Below are 15,982 nucleotides of genomic sequence, written 5' to 3' on the forward strand. Positions count from 1 at the left end.
ATTAAGTATACAAAAAAAATGGAAAGCAAAAAAAATTTCTAAATAAAATGTAGTATTACAAGCTATTTTTCTTGTTAGAATTGGCCAACGCAGAAAAAAGTTGTGAGAGAAATAAAACCAAGGGGTGCTAATTTAAATTTTTAAGTTTAACCGTTTTCGTGAAAAAAAAATAAAAGCTAATTTTTTCGGCCATTTTGAGATTTGAATATTTTCTACGGAGGGGCTCAAATCAAAAAAATACATTGGAAGTACTCTCCTAAAATTACTTTCTAAACGCCTCCTTAAAATATTTGCACACCATTACGAAACACCCCGTATATTCATATACGAACATTATTTAACTTATTATTTTTTTTTGTTATACAAATACAAGCCCCAAACTATACATTTTATCTGTTAATAATATAAGTTTACAAAGCATTTCAAAAATTTAAGAGCGTGTTGTTTTTTTTAAATAAACCTCTGTGGAAAAAATAACTATATATTCAAAAACAGTTTTCTAAAACACAATATGCTAAAACGCTAAAATAAACTTAAAAAAAAAGTATATATTAATCTTTGGGTCAGTCTTAACACTCTTAAATTTCTGAGATGCGTGATATTACAGACTAACTGTCTGCCGTGCACGTGTTGAGTGCCGTTACCATTTTTTTTTATGTAATACATAAAAATTCGAAAATAATTTGAACTATTTTTAATAAATTATTACATTTTCTTCTGTACACCTACTAGAAAAATATATACAAATTCCAAATCACTACGACTTTATCACCCTGAATACTTTGCTGACAGCGACGTTACAAATCGGACACCTCTTTCTAGTCTTTATCGTACGCTTCGCACACCTATAACAACAACATTGATGCGCCACCTTCGAGTGCAGGAATATGGCGTCTTTGGGTGCGTCGTTACAAAAGATGCACAGTTCCGTGTTTTCGGAACCGTTCCCTTTCAAACCTTCGCCATCGGTCGTGTTCGATTTCTCTGTGATCGAAGAAATAAACGACGTGCTGCCGATTTCAGACCCCAAATCCGACGTCTGACTTTGCGACAGAGGCTGGTCGTTTTCGGGTAGTGCGATTTTACAAACTTTGCTCGCATGCGGCTTTACGTCGAAATCAGACAAACTACTCTCCGATAAGTAACGCTTGCGCCCTTTCCCAACATTACGATTCGTATTCGTGCTAGAAAAACTACTGCTACTTTCCGAGACTTTCGTTTCTTGAACCCTCGTTTGACTTTCGTTATTATTACCACCTATTTGCTCAAGACTAGAAGACGTAACATCTTCGGATGACTTTTTCTCGATATCATCCTCAGCGTTTTCGCTCAATTCGGTTATAGTTGAAATTTGCGACGTACCTGATGGTAGGCTGTCCGGTAAAACGATTTGCGCCATGCCGAAAACCTGCCACTCCTGACTAGAACCTATTCCGGAATCCTGCGACAGATTATTCAAACACGTCCTTAGAACGTCCAATTTGACCGGCGGTTCCTTCTGCTTGTCCTTTCTCGATTTCTTGTTCCTTTTGGGCCTCGGCGGATAAAATTTCTTTCGATCCTGCGAATTAATTACAAAAACGATTAAATATTAACGATAATTTTAGTTTTTCCTAAGATGACGCGTGTCCCTCAATCAGTGCAGAGTAGTTAGTGATATTTCCGTGTACCTTCTTCCACAAAAATCAATGAATTTTTACAGAAAATAATTGTTATTATAAAGTTTTTTTAAGGTCCTATTAGTTGCATGTTTAATCTTTTTCAATTTTTTATATCCCAATTAAGTATTTATTTGATAATACATTCATGTGAATGCAACTACTGGGACAAATTGTATGACAATGAAATTTTACACAATGTTTCATCTCATTACAACAAAAATTACATCCAACTGACAATAAATTAATTTGTATCCCATATTTTTAAATAGGTGTGTTTTAAACATAATAATGTATGAAAAATGAAGGAGCATTTTCCATATTCGAATTTAAGGATATTTTGTTATGTAAACATTTACCATTAAAGCCCTCTTTTTCAAGATACATAATGTTAAGGTCTAAAAACAATGTATGGATAAAATGAAATGAAAAAAATTTCTTTTTGTAATTTTACGAAGACAAAAACTTAAAAAAAAAAAATTTTTTCCAGTATCACTTTATATCGCCACTCGAACCTACTGTCAAATGTAAAATAGCTCTTTTCTTTTATTCATGATTTCGGAATTATAACGTGTGGCGATACGAAATCTAGCAACCTGATTGGTTTCCATTGGATCGTAACGCGTTATGATTCTGAAATCATGAATAAAAGAAAAGGGCTAATATTTTTCTTTATGTAATAAATAACTGAAGAATCAAAAGATTTGAAGTACCTAGTTCTTGCATTTAAGCGACGATATGAAATGTTAAGGTCTTCTGCTTTGTTAGGTCAAAAAATGTTTTTTTTTTTTCATAAATCATCTCTAACGGTCATGTAGAACACATGGCCAAAAAGATTTTTTGAAATACAATGTCATTATAAAATTACAGGCACAGAACAGTGTTCCAGCGGGGCACTGCCGAATAATCGTGGGTACAATTATTTTCGTGTAATATGTTCTCGAACTTTAAAAAGTGTTTCAGTCAAAACAGCATTTTTCAAAAAGGCACCCATCATATCTCGAAATTTTTTTAACCGATTTTGCTGTAATTCCACACACATACTGTATATGTACAGTTTTTAACTGAACTAGAATAATTAAGATATCTTAATAGTTTTTTCTAAACTTAAATGTCGAAAAAAAATTACTTTTTTTTCAAAACTTGGGCAAAAATGCAAATTTCAATACTTTCATTAGATTCTAGTTCACACGATAGCCACACATCCACAGATTAAAATGCCATTTCCATTTTTTATTTGATGAACTGGAAATTTGGAATAGTGGGTACCTTCCGACAATTTTTTTTTGTACATTGATGTCATCAGAGCGCTGACAGCGGATTCCTGTCAAAGTTATGTATTTTTAAATGGAACACCTTGAATTTTATTGCATTTTTTTGAAAGCACCATAAAAAATAGGTGAATTTTAATAAAGGTTCTTTATACCTAGGACTTATTGTTTGAGATATTTCAATTTTATGAAAATGGAGGCTTAGCGGAGAAATTTAATATTTGCAATAAAAAAATAATTTTAAGGAAGTTTGAAAGTGTTTTAAATTTCCTAACTCCCAAAGTAAAGATATACTGGGTGTCCCATTTAATATAACCAAATTATTTATGTTTAAAGTTGAGAAAAGTATTCGGCAGTTTTTTGAACACCCTGTACAATACTAAATGGCGACAAATATAATAATTTATAACTTCAACGATCTAAAATACACTCTCCAAAGCTGCTTCTTTAAAATTTTTTTTTTATTGCTAATATTGAATTTCTACGCTAAGCCTACATTTTCACTAAAATCGAAATATCTCACAAACAATAAGTCCTAGGTATGCAGAACCTTTAATAAATTTCACATATTTTTTTACGGTGCTCTCAAAAATGCAGTAAAATTTCAGGGTGTGCCATTTAAAAATACGTAACTTTGATATGGTACACTTTTCCTGGACACTCTGTATATTTCAAAATATTTTTAAAATGTAGCCGTAATCAACCTACACATACCCGCCTAAACAGGTTTCTATAACATTTGCCGTTTGGTCCCTAGCGACCGAGGCGTTACTGGTGGCACATCCTGTATAATATTAGTCTCAACAGTGTTTTTCCAGTTTCATAAAAAAAAAAAATCCTAAAAAACACCCAAAAAAACAGCCTTCAAAATAAAAAAAATTTTTTTAAAATTATACTATTTTGTTATTGAATACAGTAGGCCAGCATAATATTTAATAACAATTTCTAAGTAATACTTGACGAATTAATTACAAAGACGAGTATTTTAGCGCACAAATTTTGCACAGCAGTTTCCCACTCGAATATTCTTAAACTTGAACGAAGAGCACATTTTTGAAGTAATATTTATATTACCAAAATATCTAAAATGTCTGTTAGGTAATCATCAGATTAATATATGAAGACCGTATGGCAAAAACGATGAAAGTCACTTTTATTGCATTTGCTAGAAAATTAATTTTAAAGTTTGAAACGGAAATCATACAATTTAAACTTAAAATCAAAATTTTTGTGAACGGGTAATTATTTATCGATGAAAACGGTAAAAGTATCCTTAGACCTAATAAAAATAAAATAATTTTTCGATTATAATGAAAAATTAATTAGATGTAGTCTTTTTTATTTAATTGAGAATTTGTACAACACCAGAAAGAAAAGAGAATTTTAAATAAATAACATGTGCCAAAAAGATCTGTCAAGGAGTCGATTTATAATTTAGGTTTATCTAACGAGGGGCTGTTTAGTATTTTTTTTTGTTTTCAGTATGGCAGAAATAAATAAAAAAGTAATAACAAAGTCGCAAATAAATAACTGCAGACGATATGCAAAAACATTAGCATATTTTTCATAATACATATTCAATTAGTGTCAGTTATAATGAGATGAAACAAAAGAACACTTAAACTGATTATTCATTGCAAATCAAATATTCCCATCGTTTAAGTCATCTAAGTAATTGATCCAACAGGCAAATCTATCGCTCACACTGCAAATTCCATTTGATTTGAAACGAACAATTATTATCGTGGACAGTTACAAATTAAAGTATTTGCCAATTATTTCAAATTTGGAACACGCACCTTATAGCAATAAACGCACAACGGGAAACATTTGAACGTCTTGCGCATCTTGCATTGCCTGCAGGTCTGCTAACCATAAAACAAAAGAACTGAATATCTGCTCTAATAATACGAACGGGATCGTCGTTGCCGACCACCTAATCAATTTCACATACATTTCTATTTCATAAATACAGTACAATCTTCCTTCCACCCACAAAATGCAACAGTAATAAATCAAACGACATAATATAGAAACAATAAAAAGTAATGATTATATGCCTCGGTCCTCATCATCATAGTGACAAAGTTATACATTTCTCAGAATTAACAATATTGGTTTCTCGGTTATTGGTTTTACGGATACTTTTTTTATCTGGAAATTTACCATTACACAATATTTGTTGTTGCTAAATTGGGTAAACATATTTCAGATATGATATATAATTTAAAAGTAATATTTTACAATATATGTTCACGTAAAATGACAGGTTTACAAAAATATTCAAAAAATTTGTTGTAATAAAAACATAAAGTAAAAATAAATATTTATACGATACTATTTTAAAATATGTAATATTTTTATGTTACTAAGGTAAAAATTGAAAAAAATATATGAATGATTGAAATATAGCTCAAATTTAACAAATTAAAAAATATATGAGACTACAGAACCATATTATGCACCCTTTTTTCAAATCGCACCATGGAAATTTAGGATATCTTAAAACGATATGAAGTTGGTCAAATTAGAGCAGACAGATTTTGTTGAAGAAAAATTCAACCTATATTTTATGTTTTGAAGTGAATGCCAAACAACTGAAAATTTTTATCTCATTTCCTATTTTTTTAATTGTATAATACTTTATGGTTTATTTTCGTGTTTCGTTAAAGTACAAAATTATCCACTTTAATGAAGAGTGCTTTGAAAACAAGCATTCAATCGTAATCAGCTAGATCATGTTGGCTTTGCAATGCTAGTCTATCGAATCTACAAATTTTCAACAAAGGATTCTGTAATTGTTAGCTTCGTTACTATGACAGGCCTAGTGTAATTCCATTTTCCGGAAACACAAATCTTAGGAATTATAAAAAATTCTGTAATGTGCTCACACGCGTGAAAACTCACTGCAACAGGGCATTGGAAGAGACTAGAAATCAATGAATCAACTGTCAAACAAAATTTTAAGTCCAATTATATTTTCATTTACATCAAAATAAATTTGAAATTAATTGAAAATTTTTTAAATTTTCACATGAAAATTGTATTTTTATTCCCTAAACTTTGACACTGTCGACAAAAATTGAACTTAACTGTCAAAATTTAGTTTGCAAAGCACTCTTTGTAAAAGTAGATAATTTAAAATATGTTGGACCTCTAATAGAATTTGTAAGTAAAAAAAGTAATATATCTAAATAAACATAATTATTGCATAACTAAATAACAAATTTAAACAAATTACATTACCATTAAGAAAATTTTTCAATTAACACTCCTATATTTAATTTAAAACAATTTGTCTCACTCGCATTTTAAAATATTGCCTATCTTTTTCGTTTTGGAACGAATGAAGAAAAACTGAAAATTTATATTCGATTTTTTTTTTATGAAAAACCTAAACCTTTTAAACTCAAACATTATTACATCACTTTTTGAGTAACGTGTAAAAATGCTGTATTAGCCATGACAAGATACGTTTAATTTTGTTTTTTTTTATAAGCGCCATATTGGATTTTCGCTTTTTTTTTATCCAGCTTATTTTTATGATCACGATAACGTGCTATATGGTAAGCTTTACTTTTTTGTTTTCGTCAAAATATCAATTTATCCACTCGTAGGAAGAGTGCTTTGAAAACAAAACATCTGACTATCAATTCAAATGAAATTTTGACATTCAGCTATTTTTCCATCTATGTCAAGGTTAATAGAAATTTAAATACTGTTTTCATATGAAGTGTGGGATATGCTTCAGACTTATTGATTTATTAATCCGAAAAATGTAAAAGTCGCATTTTTAATTCTCTGAACATTGACATTGTCATTGTCAAATGAACTGTCAAATTTTATTTGGAATATCTCGATTTCAAAGCACTCTTTGTAAAAGTGGTACATATTGATGAAAAACTTAATATTTTTAGATGATGATGGGAAATACTTTAAAGTGGAAATCTCAGATCTTATAGTTGGTTGGTAAAGATGCGGAAATTGATAATGAATAAATATACGAATAAATATACCAAAGACAAGATTAATTTGCCTATTTTCATTTTGAAATAAAGGAGAAAAAAATGAAAACTTTTATTTTAGTTTACTTTTTGTCTTCATCAAAATATGAAAATATCCACAATTATGAAGAATGCTATGGAAACAAAACATCTGACTGTCATTTGTAACAAAATTTTGACAGTTCAGTTATATTTTCATTGATAAAGTTTAGAGAAATGGAATACTATATTCATACAAAGAAGCAGGAGATATTGATTAACGAATTTGCTGACTTCATATAAATGTTGTGTTTTTAATTTTCTACATGTTGATGCTGTCAAAGAAAATTCAACTGCAATAAAAGTGGATCAAAAAAATCATATTTTACAGCACATTATTGTAATCAGAAAAATAAGCATGAAAATTCAAAATGGCGCTTATAAGAAAAAAAGTTGAATGTCGTTTCTCTTTCCTCGTCCTGATAGATGTAACCATTTTAAAAAATTGAAGAGGTCGAAATAGTTGTAGCATGAAAACTATCTCAGGCGCTCACTATAACCGTCTCAAGCGATGCCACTTGGCAGACTGAGTCAGGAGGGGTTACGTAACACTCATCTAGTGGGAAAAGCCCAAACTACAAGAGCGCCGCTTGCAGCGAGTTCCCTCCGGTTATTTTTAGATCTTTCGTCGTATTTGTAGGTCAACCTTGAATCTCTTAAGATAATCAAGATCAAGACATCAAATCTTGAAAAAACCGGCATTTTGCATTGGTACCAATTTGTGATAATTGTGATGATTAGAATAATCTTCTCCTCTTCATCTCAAGTCACGTTTTTCTTGATATTTTTTCTAAATATGATAATTCTAGTTTAGATTCTTCTTTTTAGACTTGTTCACGTTTTGATTCCTGTTCTCTTCCACATAATTTTCCATAATGGGCTTGCTTTCTTTTTTGAAATTTCCACAAATGCAGAATTCAAGACAGAATAGTTCAAACGTTACTACCAACTTACTTCCACCTAATTATCAAATTTTCATTCACTACATACACATTGCATTCTCTTCAGACGAATTGTGTATTAAATTTAAATATTTTGCATTAAAAAAATGCAGTGAATATTTTGTAAAACCAATAAACCTCGAATATTGTCATTCTGAGACACAATTCAAAAACCAAACCACAAAATATTTGCATCAAAACAACGAACAATATAAAAAAAAGTAATATATAAAAAATTGCTTACCAACTGACCCTAGAATAAAACAAAAATATCCCAAAATTTAAGTATATGAGAATAATAAAAAAAAAGTGGTTACCTGCTGAACACTGCCCTTTAACAATCTTCATTACCCACAATTTAACTAACCGACAAAAAACTAAGTCCTACATTTAACTGACATTCCTCCCCATATCTGACATTGGATTTGGACCATTTTATATGAATATTTTTTAACTGATTAGAGCACTTGATCAGTTCTTTACGCAGTCTTATTGCACACAACACAAAACTTTTGAACACTTATATTATACTCTTTAAAGCTAGTCTCTACTAACACTAAGGGACTTGCATGGCTTCGGAGCGCAATATATTAACTGGGTAGTTCAAAGGTGTTAATATATTGCGACTGGCTGGCGCGATCTTCGGAAACGACTGGGAAAAGTGACAAGTTCCGATAGTACTTGAGAAAAGGTTAGCCTTGTGGCTCTCGTTTAGACATGTTAAATTTTCATCGAGTCTGTGAAATATAAAATGGTGATGTAATGGCTTTTGCTGTCTATTAGCACTGCAAGTTTGATAATATGAATTACTCAAACTTTGATAGATTAATCATACAATTTTCATTAAATTACAAAAAAAAAAAGAAAAATAAGTGTAAAAACTTTTGGTATACATGGTGTTTTTTTTATCCCTATCAGGGTTTGAAGATGTTTGTTGTTTTCCAAGTTATCATTTTTTTTAATTTAAAATACGTTTATGTCATAGTTATATAAAAACAACTACAATATTTCCCATTTCAAAAACAAAAAAAACCTAATTTTTTTAGTGAAATGCAATTTCTATATACAGGGTGTCAGATTTAATGATGGATATAGTAGTTTTAAAAATAAATAAGAAAACAATAAAAAAAATTACACGCTTTGAAAAAAAAAACAAGATTCACATCCTTTCAACTTTAAAAGAAAAATGTCTTAATATTTCCCGATATCTGCCACAGTTTCGTGGTAAATTTGATTTTTTTTAATTTTGCATCTTAGTAAAAGACTTAGTAAGACAACTTTTGTGGAATATATCAAACTAATGTCTTATTGGAGCAAATTTTTTGAAAATGCGGTAACTATAGAAAAATTGTTATTTTCAAATTTTCGGGAGTTGAAAAATACAGGGTGGCCCAAAAATCTACATCATGCTTGTAAATAAGGTAAATATTTCGAGCGTTACAGCTACAAAATTAGGTATTTTATTAATATTTTTTTTTTGTCGAGTGTAGTAAATTTTTTAGTTTATGTTTGAAGTTCTAAGGTTTTTATCAAATGATTATCACCCTACTTTGACAATAAGTTGATTTGACGAATTTGTTAACACTTTATTATTAGAAATGCTGTAAATTGAAGTGAAAAACCGGTAAGGTAGGATTTATGTGGCAAAAGTAACAACAGAAAACATAGTTTAAGGCTTTCATGGCCCATGCTATTAAAAATACGATGGTTTTTTGGGTTTTAATGATGTGGCCTATATACCGGTCGCCTCCAGTTACAGACTTATATTACACATCTTTGACCTGTCCTTGCTGTTCTTGGGTTAGGCTCTGTGGGAGCGAGCCCTAATGTTGCTGGCGGGACCACATATATAGGTTACAGCATAACCCAAACAAAAACGCCACACACAGATTCATTGAAATTTAATATTTGTGAAATGAAGTCAAATATAAATACCTTCTGCAGCAAAAAACCTGATCTTTTTTCGCAAGTGTTAAACAATAAGCATTTTACGATTTGTAGAGAAAATGCCAGTTGCCAGCTCCACAAAAAAAAAAATGGAATATCCGAAAGACAAGACTGGTATTTCCATGTTTTTGGGGTCACTGAATCCGAATCCGGTGTCCGTTTGACCCGATTAGCTCTGGGTTAAGGTCAGTTCAAGGTCAAATATAGAGAATCAATTGCCAACAAAGTAAACCAATATATCTATACGTTTCTAAGTTCCCTGAATCCGAATCCGGTGTTCGTTTGACCTGATTAGCTCTGGGTTAAGGTCAGTTCAAAGTCAAATGTAGAGAATAAATTGCTAACAAAGTAAGCCCATATATCTGTATGTTTTTGGGGTTGCTGACTCCGAATCTGGTGTCTGTTTGACAAAATCAGATCTGGTTTAAGGTCAGTTCAAGATCAAATGTAGGGAATCAATTGCCACTAATGTAAACTAATATGTCTATATGTTTCTGGGGTTGCTGAAGCCGAATCCGTGGTCCGTTTGACCTGACTCTCTACATTTGACCTTGAATTGACCTTAATGCAGACCTTATCGGATCAAACACGCACTGAATTTGGATTCACCAACGCCAAAAACATATAGATATGGAGGTTTACTTTGTTGGCAAATGATTCTCTACATTTGACCTTGAACTGACCTTAACACAGACCTAATTGGATCAAACGGACATTGGATTTGGATTCACCGATCCCAAAAACGTATAGATATGCAGGTTTAATTTGTGGGCAATTGATCCTCTACATTTGACTTTGAATGACCTTAACGCAGACCTGATGGGATCAAATGGACATTGGATTCAGATTTACCGACCCCCGGAGTTAATCGAGTCAAGCGGACACTGGATTTGGATTCAGCGACCCCAAAAACATATAGATACATGGGTTTTGTCTTTCCACTGTTTTTTTTGGGGTGTGCAATCTTTAAAAAAAAACAAGGAATTTTTTTTGTCTGAACATATCTAATGTAATAGTGGTTAGTAACAGAAATTTTTTCAATTGGTTCTAATAGCAACATTTTAGCTGAAAATATAAACACAAAATACCCAACAAAAAAATTTCTCTAAAAATTAAAAAAATTGCCTATATCTCAAAAATAAGGAACTTTTATGAAGGTCAAATTTAGTAAATGTGACACATTATCTTTCGCTGGTCGGCGTAGAGTTTTGGGACACCCTGTATAAAAAGTTTCTGTTTTTTTTTATTTGATCACTGTGTATCTCAAAGTAGCATTTTTACAAAACTATTCATATGAAGAACTCTATTTTCAAAAAGCACTGTCATACTCTTTCGTGACCAATGTTAAATCTGACCCACGCAAAATTCTGACCCAAAATTCCAAAAAATTTATATCGTAATTCTTATTCATCGGCGAATAATGAAGTGGAGCAGTTTCCGAAAAATTCTAAACTTTTTTCGATAGTTACTCTGTACTGTAATAAAAAAATTCTTTCGATTTTTTTTTTTGTAAAACAAAAACAAATATGTTCAACTGTAGGCATTTTTAAAAATGCATGATTTTCTAAAAATGTGGAAAATGGTTCGTTTTTCTAAAAAAAATGCAAAATATCTTTTTTTATAAAAAAATAAAATTTAAGTTTCCAAAATACTCGATAGTATAAATGGACTTTTTTTAAACCTCAACACCCTGTATCATCGAAAACTTGTGACATTAGATTTTTAGTTCAAAAAATGTAAAATAAAAAACTGTAAACATGATAGCAACGTAAATAAATAAAAAAAAATAAAAAATAGCAATAAAGAAAAAATAGATCAAAAACGATGAAAACTAATTTTTAGCTACAAACGGGGCAAATTAATTTTTTTTTTTTAATCAAGTTTAGAGCTCTTGACAACAAATAACCATTTCATCATTCATAAAACTTTTGAAAGAGTGCAGGGCACTCGAGAACACCGAATGAAACGGTGATTACAGTCTAGTTTGAGGATAATCAAATGAAGTGAATGACCCAAATGTAAATTCAGGCCTCATTGTTCTCTTTGTTTGGAAAAATGTAAGGCAACAAACCCCACAGACAATAAACTCGAGATAGCAAAGTCCATTGTGCATAATAAAAGGACCACTTGGGTATCAAGTAATAGCAATAATAAACAGATTAAACTTGCATTCCATTCATAATGGCTTGATAAGGAATCAATAAACAAATCTCGGACAAGTCCAAACTTGTCAGGCAGTGGTGAAATGGAAAGCAGCCCCTTTGAATTAGGAGAATTAACATGACAAAAGCTGCAGACAACGATTACCACGAACAGGGGCATCAGTTCTGCTACATTAAAAGGCAGAACAAAGAGAATCGAGACCTGCCAGCCAGTCATCATGCAAATCCGAAGCGTTCTCTGAACCGATATCTACCTGGAAGCATTTTTCGCAATATCTGTAGAGCGGATTATTGTTGTCCGACTTGCACTGTATGCAAGTCGAGAAATCCACTTCCTTGAACGATAACTCCTCCAGGGAACTGTTGTCCGAGTCCTCGCAGTCCGTTATCCAGTTCTCCAGGGAGGTGTCGCAAATGACGGCCGCCGCCGCTGCTAGCATCATGCTGGCCTGCAATGAAGTGGAAATAAAGTTTATTTCCCCGTTCAAACCAAAAAAAAACAGTCTACAAGGAAACAGTTCTCAAAACTGACGCTAACGGAGCGCCCCAATTCCAAAGCTAATTTTCTTGCAAAGAGTTAATCGAATTTTAACAAGCTCATTCATGAATTATAGATTTATTCCTAAGTTACGATACTAAGGTAGGAATTTTTATAGAAATTTCAGTTTTCAGCAAATACAGGATGCAAAAAAGTAACTGGAAACAGCCTAAACGGTGTGAGAGCAAAAATAGCGAAAAATTTCTTTCTTTATTCACATTATCTTTGTTACTAATTGAGATACAAAGTGAAATTAATGAATAACAGTTTATTATAAATAATTTAAAATAACAATAAAAAAATAAAAATACGAGTAGACAACTTAATAATAAAATAATTAACCCTTACTGCCGATTTAACGAGATTGAAAACTTGATGAAAAATGAAACATTAATAAAAAAAGATAACAGTAGGAACGATGTAAAATATATTACAATTATTGAATAATTTTCTTTGTTTTTGGTGTTGTTCTTTCTTCTTACAAACATTATTATTGTTTTGCCTATTTTTAAATTTTTAGAACAACCTAATGTGCATTAATTCAACTATGTTCCTAAATTAATAACGGGTTGTTCAGAAAAGTTATGACAATTTGATTTAAGTAGGCATTGCTATTTTAGCTGACGCCCTGTCTGTTTTAAATTTCAGGGAAAAAATTTATTTTCTCTTGCATCCTAAATATTAGAAAACTGAATTTCAATGAAATTTCTATCAAAGTGTCTTTACTGAGAAATAAACTTGCAATTAAAAAAAATATTCACCATTAACTTTGAAATTGAGGTCTACTTTTAGTGGTGCATTAATTTTGATGTGCAGTGTATTTGCATCATGTGGTATGCGTGTTGCACACTTCAGAAATATGAACGAGTATGTACTAGTCATTTTATGAGTAACATAGAAAAAAAGATTTTTCTCGGAATTTTGAAGATGAAGCATTAGCATTTAAATTTTTCTTGGAATGGAAAATTTTAAATATTATCAAGGACATGTGAGATCACCATATAAAACTAATTGCTGATTCAATTTGTGCAATTTTGCCTCATATTTTTCCCAAAATTTAAAGATATAAGATATTAAAGATAAAAAATTTGTTTCTGCTAAGAAAACAAAATACAGTGTTACAAGTTTTGACCTTGCTTAAACAAGTATGTCAAAACTATTAACCTGCTCTTTATGTACCGTAATTACCAGTGAAAATTAAAGTGTTCATTGTGAGACACATCTTGCTTTTTTTTAAGGAACGATTTTTTTAACTCGTTTCTCAAAAGTTTCATTTTCCATAACATCTTTAAAAAGCATGAAAAATAAAATGCAAGTATCAAATTAAAATTAAAATTACTTAATTTTCGAAATCTATACATATTTGAAGAATTTTGGGTCATTTTACAGGGTATTCCAATTTATAGGCATAGAAATTATTAAATGAATTATACATAAAAACACAAATGAAGTGCAAATATTTTCTTATATTTGGAAACTATAACATCCTCAAAATTCCAGATTATACACCTGCAAATATTTTTTGGTGCTAATGTTTAAAATGTACTTATTCTTTTAATTTTTTAATGAATGCCGAAAAAAAAATATTTTTGTACTTTTTCAAAAACACTATTTTTTTTTACTTATGTTAATTGCCTTTACGCCTAAATGTAGAACATTCCGCATATATTATTTTTGAAATCCATAATTTTTTGTTACCAATAAAAATCAAACTCCAGTCTAACATCGAAAAGTAACCTCAATTTGCCTTTCACATGACACAAAACGCATCATATCTATGTCAAGCATTTAACTTGTGCCAACTTGTGTATCTGCACACCTCAAAAAGGTACAAGGTAGAATGTTCTGGTTAACAATGCGATGCAAATTACTCATTTCCTTGATTACAGTGTATTGTTTACCATTAATTAACGTAATAAATATTTATTTAAAAAGAAATATTTAAAAACTTCCGTTATTGGCATTTAAAACGTTTGTTTTTAAAATTAGTTTTATAAAAAAAAATATGTTTCTAATGACCATATTTTAGTAGTTTCTATTTTCATCCTACATTGTCTATTCAAAAAAAAAAAAGTATCTATGTACAAAAATATACAAAATACCAAGTAAAATATGCAAAAAATGTACAGGGTATGAAAAATGTACACGAAATAAAGCTATGTTTGCAGTTTAAATCTGGCATTTTGGCCATCTATTTAAGAATTTATCAAGGCCAGAAAATAAAATAAAATTTTATCCGTAAAATTAAAACTTTTTTGCAAAAATTCAGGTAATCCTGAAAAACATAGAAATGGAAAAAACCAAATTTGATTTCTGAATTATTAAATAGACTGGCAACTGAATTTTAACTTTAATATACTTATAGGAATAGGTAAAGGATAAGGACCCAATATTAAAATCTGACTGGCAGTTTTTACTAACAATAAACATGCATGTTTATATAAGTGTGACACTTATCAATAACAATTTCAAATGCCCAGCACGTTTCAAAAAATGTCCTAAACAGAATATTATTCTAAATATACATCATATATTGTGTTATTAATTAAACCAACTCTGGCAATAAGAAACAATTTTCCCTCCAAAAATAATTGTTAAAAAAAATGGAAAGGACAATCCCAAATTTCCTAAAAATAAAAGTACGAATGAATATTTATTTACCTCTGAATCACTGGAAGAATTCGACTGGCTGAATCCATTTTCACTTCCCGACAAGCTGGCGACATCGTACTCTTCATAATGCACTTCGTATTCCTCTGCATCGCTGCACCCCGATTTTGAATCCGTGTCAGAGGTATCTCTTACGACGTCTAAAAACAATTTATTATTGATCTGCAGCACATCTCAAAGTGTGCAGAAGCCTACCGGTTTCTCTATCCTGTAAACTATAAACACTTTCGGTATCTTCTTCGGAGGCCTTCGAACTTTCACTCTCTAATCTAAAATAATAACAACGAGGCCTCTTCAAATCCATTTGAGTTGTCGAGTCGTCTTCTCGAGATCTCTTTCTCCAAGAAGCTGTAGCACAAAATTAAAATAGTTGATGGTTGTTTATACAGATATCTAAATTAGTGTTTGCGTTTTAGTTAGTAATTTATAAGTAATTAAAGAGACAGATGCACACCGACTTTATAACCTTACAAATTAAAGCCCGTTAACGATCTACTGCTTATTAGATAAGCAAGCGTTTAAAGGGGTGTGATTGGATACGTGCTGGAGCAAACGTTCCCAGGAAATTCCAGATTCTACTCGAAAAAAACTAACACAGAAGGGATAATACAGAAAAATTAGTTTTACAGACTTACCTGTACTTGTTTCTACGGTTACTGTAGCAGTTGTAGCCGACATTGTTATGACTAGAAAATAGAAATGGGAATACGATGCGATACACAAACGCGCACAGACTTGTGTACTTTTTTCCA

The 15,982-nt window shown here is 30.9% G+C and overlaps 1 protein-coding gene across 3 annotated transcripts; it reads right to left on the reverse strand.

Annotated features, from left to right (window-relative positions):
• Nucleotides 1-289: 289 nt before the first annotated feature.
• Nucleotides 290-15,968, reverse strand: LOC108911025 (E3 ubiquitin-protein ligase Mdm2). Of its 3 annotated transcripts, none has more exons than XM_018715841.1 (6): nucleotides 15,866-15,968; nucleotides 15,426-15,578; nucleotides 15,222-15,370; nucleotides 12,277-12,471; nucleotides 4,729-4,794; nucleotides 290-1,561 (listed from the first exon to the last, which is right to left on the reverse strand). In XM_018715841.1, the coding sequence occupies exons 1-6, from the start codon at nucleotides 15,906-15,908 to the stop codon at nucleotides 758-760; spliced, it is 1,410 nt and encodes a 469-aa protein (XP_018571357.1). In that variant the 5' UTR covers nucleotides 15,909-15,968; the 3' UTR covers nucleotides 290-757. The 3 variants fall into 3 exon arrangements, with proteins under 3 accessions (XP_018571357.1, XP_018571356.1, XP_018571358.1); XM_018715840.1 differs by having other exon boundaries at nucleotides 4,729-4,797; XM_018715842.1 differs by lacking the exon at nucleotides 4,729-4,794.
• Nucleotides 15,969-15,982: the final 14 nt, after the last annotated feature.

Source organism: Anoplophora glabripennis, unplaced genomic scaffold (genome assembly GCF_000390285.2).
Source record: "Anoplophora glabripennis isolate ALB-LARVAE unplaced genomic scaffold, Agla_2.0 scaffold552, whole genome shotgun sequence".
Lineage (NCBI taxonomy): Eukaryota > Metazoa > Arthropoda > Insecta > Coleoptera > Cerambycidae > Anoplophora > Anoplophora glabripennis.